Below are 3,723 nucleotides of genomic sequence, written 5' to 3' on the forward strand. Positions count from 1 at the left end.
CTAACTGCAGCAGCTCCAGCTGGACCCGGAGCCCTGCGGGCGTGTCTTCCTGCGGTGGTCAGTAGACAAGCCGGTGTGTCTGGCCCTGAGCTTCGGGTGCCTCTGCAAAGCTGGCTTCCATGGGAACCGGGAGCAGATTCTCTGCTGCTCCTTGGGGCGAAGCGAAGTGAAGTGAAGTCAGGTCTGGGCTGGTCTGCAGGGCAGGGTGTGCAGCTCTGTGTTCCTCAGTAGGGCAGGCAGCTCTGGGGCAGTGACCTAGCAGCCTCCAGCAAGGCAAGGGCAGCTGATTTCTTTATATATATAGATATATTTTTTTTCATAATTTTATTGACAAACAAATAGCAATGAGACAGTTTCAAATCAAATTGGTAGGACAGTTTTAATAATTAACACACTGCAAACATTCTACCTAGTGGTTAATTGCTGTACAAGATGCGGACATGGTATCCTATTTACAAACACCAATAGAACAAATCCCTCTATTCATTAAGAGAATGTAACTATATATCTATCCTAACCATTTTGAATACACAGGTCAACAATTTCTGACACTTCTAGTCAAGCGGAAGACCCAATAGTATTATGGATTACTGGACTCTTTTAGAATATTTTGCTGAGTTAACACACCTATAATATTCAAATAACAGAACTAAACAAAAAAGGGGATATATAAATGAATGTCCATTTTGTATCTGTGTATTCAAAATGGCTAGGATATAGTTACATTCTCTTAATGAATAGAGGGATTTGTTGTAATAGTGTTTGTAAATAGGATATCATGTCAGCATCTTGTACAGCAAATAATCACTAGGAAGAGAGTATGCAATGTGTTAATTATTAAACCTGTCCTACCAATAAGATTTGAAACTGTCTCATTGCTATTTATCTCTAAAATTATGGAAAATAAATAAATAAATAAATAAAAACAAGCCACAGAAACAAAAAGGACAAGATTCACTAGATTCACAAAGGCCCTGTGTAGAAGAGCTGGCAGGAAAATGAATAAATCCAGAGAAGTATTTTTTTCCCCAGATCAACACTTGAGGGCTCACAACATCATCAATCTCCAGAGTATGGTCCCTGCTCAATCTGGGATCACAGGGTTAGGATGTGCAAAAGAATCTCAGGGAATTAGTTGGTATCATCTGGTACCATTTGCTGGTTTTGCAAAACGCCTATAACCTTGGGCAAATTATACTTCATGGAGTATAAAGTGGGCAAAGTATTACTGCTTTAAGATGTGAAATCACAGACATAAAATCCAAGCATGGTAGTAGAACAATGAAGTAACTATAATCACTTTATTGTCCCCCTCATCTTTTCATGTAATCAAGACCATACTCATATTCGGCTAGTTTCCTCTCTTACAGCAACTGACCCCTTTTGCGGGCTGCAACACACTGAGGCTCCTGATGAGGCCCAGCACATCACCGTCACTGCCTTGTGTGAACAGGGACTCTGCCAGGACACAGTGGTGCTCTGAGGGTCATACTGGCTTAGGGTCTCTTCCCTCTGTGGATATAATCTTGGGTTCCTCTGCCTCTATTTCAGTCTTTCAACACTTCTATCTGTTCCTTAAAAACTACTGCAAATAGTGGCTTTGCATTGATTCTATTCTAAATATTCTGCTGCCAATTAACTTTTCTAAAGAAATCACTTACTATTCTGTAATTCTCTTCTGACAGGGAAGAGATCTAAACCCTACAGGTCAATATTCACACTAAGCACTTTTGTACTCACACTTCCACCTGTGCCTGAAAGAGGCACAGCAGGGGAGAGGAGATTTAGCAGATAAATAAACAAAAGTAAAGTGTCCTATATCATGCTTTGAGAGAACTATGCTAAACAACGGAAGCCCAGTGTTGATAAAACTATATAGTCCTCTGAAAGGGAGCCAGGCATACACTAGCCCCAGCCATTATACTCATAAGGCACTCACCCTCAACCACTTTACCTTGTCAGGCTGCTGACTATCTGTATCTGTTTCCATTTTTTCCTCTTCAGGTCCTTCTATAATAAAAGAGAAGAGTGACACTGGAATTGGCGAGAACTATTCTGATGCATAGCAAGAGCACCTGAAGCACAGCTGCACACAGCATAGTCACAAGATTGACAAAAGACACAAAATGCACACACACTTTACACTAAGATAAAAAACAAGTGAGAGGAATTAATGGTGTTACACATCAGTACAGCAGCTAACCCAGTAAGGGGGATGTTTGGTGCATGAAAAGCAGGTTCAGTGTGGGACACCTTTGAGTACTGGTAATGGTTCTTCATCTGGGAGGTATTCACATGGACATATGTAACTTGTGGAAATGCACTAGGTTGTCTACTTAGGATGCTAACATTTCTGTGTCTACTGAAGCTTGCTGGACATGGTGATACATGCCTGTATTCCCAACACTGAAAGGCTGAGGCAAAAGGATTGTCACAAGTTTGAGGCCACTCTGGACAACACAATGAGACCCCGTCTCAAAAAAAAAAAATTAAAAAAAAAAAAAAATCACTGTTATTTAACAACCATTTAATGAATACCTATTTTTAGTCAGTGTTTTGGAGAAACACTGCCCAGCTTGATAAGTCACTGAAATGCAAAAAGATTACACTGTGTTGTGAGGCTACAAACCAACAAAGAGCATCTGAAGAGCAGGTCCGATAAGATGGGGAGTACACGGACCCAGACACCGTGCAGAAGGACATGCAGACTGTACAAATAAGCATCTTCTAAGCGGTTACTGGAGGCTTAGGAATCAGAAAGGTGCCTGAGTACAGAGGTGGAGGAGAAACATAGGCCAACTGGTGAGAAAAATGAGAAAAGCAGAGGCACATGTATACGGGCCACATAATAAGACATGATCATGCCCAGGACAACCCGCTCAGGCCCCCCTTTTCCCCCCTCTCTTCAGCAGAAGCTTTCTCTTCCCAGTAAATATATTCTGCTTTGATTCTAACATAAAGAACCCCGTGCACACCAGTTAGAAAATGATGCACATCAATCTCAAGCTCACATAGAACATTTAAAAAATACTAATCACAAAACAAGTCATAAAGTCAATTTTCACAAGTTAAAAAAATAAAATGGCCATATGGATCAAGTTCTTTTGACCACAACACAATGCAATTAAGATATTTAAATGTAAACTTCTCTAGCCTAGAAACGTAATTGTGAGGACCAGTGTAAGTAGTACTTAAGGTGAATTTTGAAAGTCAAAGGTTCACATGAGAAAAGATTCAAAGTTATAGGCTACAGGAGGACAAGAGGATAAAAATAATACTGATGGTAGGGAGAACAAGATAGGACAGAAATCAAAGAAATAACACAGAACCACAGAAATAAATAAAATAGATCACCAATATAACTAAAAGATGGTTCTTTTCAAACAACTAATAAAACTGATGAAAGAGAAAAGAAAGATGGTATTCATAAACTATGCCTGGGAAAAAAAAATGTACCCGAGACTACATAAATGACCACACTGCCCATACAACTGAACAGATAAACAAATTACAATTGCAATACAAAATATCACACTAGTAAAAACAAACAGCTCCACAAATGGATCTTGAAAACATACTACTGAGCAGGAAAAAAAAAAAAAAAAGCCAGTCTCAAAAATTAAATTTTAAAAAAATGTAATGTTTCGGGCTGGGGAGATAGCTCAGTAGAAGTGCTTCTCTGGCAAGCACACGGGCCTGAATTCAATCTCCAGTTCTGCCAAA

The 3,723-nt window shown here is 39.7% G+C and overlaps 1 protein-coding gene across 1 annotated transcript in view; it reads right to left on the reverse strand.

Moving 5' to 3' along the window:
- Positions 1 to 3,723, reverse strand: part of Smarcc1 (SWI/SNF related, matrix associated, actin dependent regulator of chromatin subfamily c member 1) — a 175,053-nt gene that overhangs the window by 46,437 nt on the left and 124,893 nt on the right. The window contains exon 22 of the mRNA XM_023700647.1: positions 1,955 to 2,010. Within this exon, the coding sequence (XP_023556415.1) occupies positions 1,955 to 2,010 (56 nt within the window). The remainder of the gene's footprint in view (positions 1 to 1,954; positions 2,011 to 3,723) is intronic.

Source organism: Octodon degus, unplaced genomic scaffold, assembly GCF_000260255.1.
Source record: "Octodon degus isolate 3935 unplaced genomic scaffold, OctDeg1.0 scaffold00126, whole genome shotgun sequence".
NCBI classification, from domain to species: Eukaryota; Metazoa; Chordata; class Mammalia; order Rodentia; family Octodontidae; genus Octodon; species Octodon degus.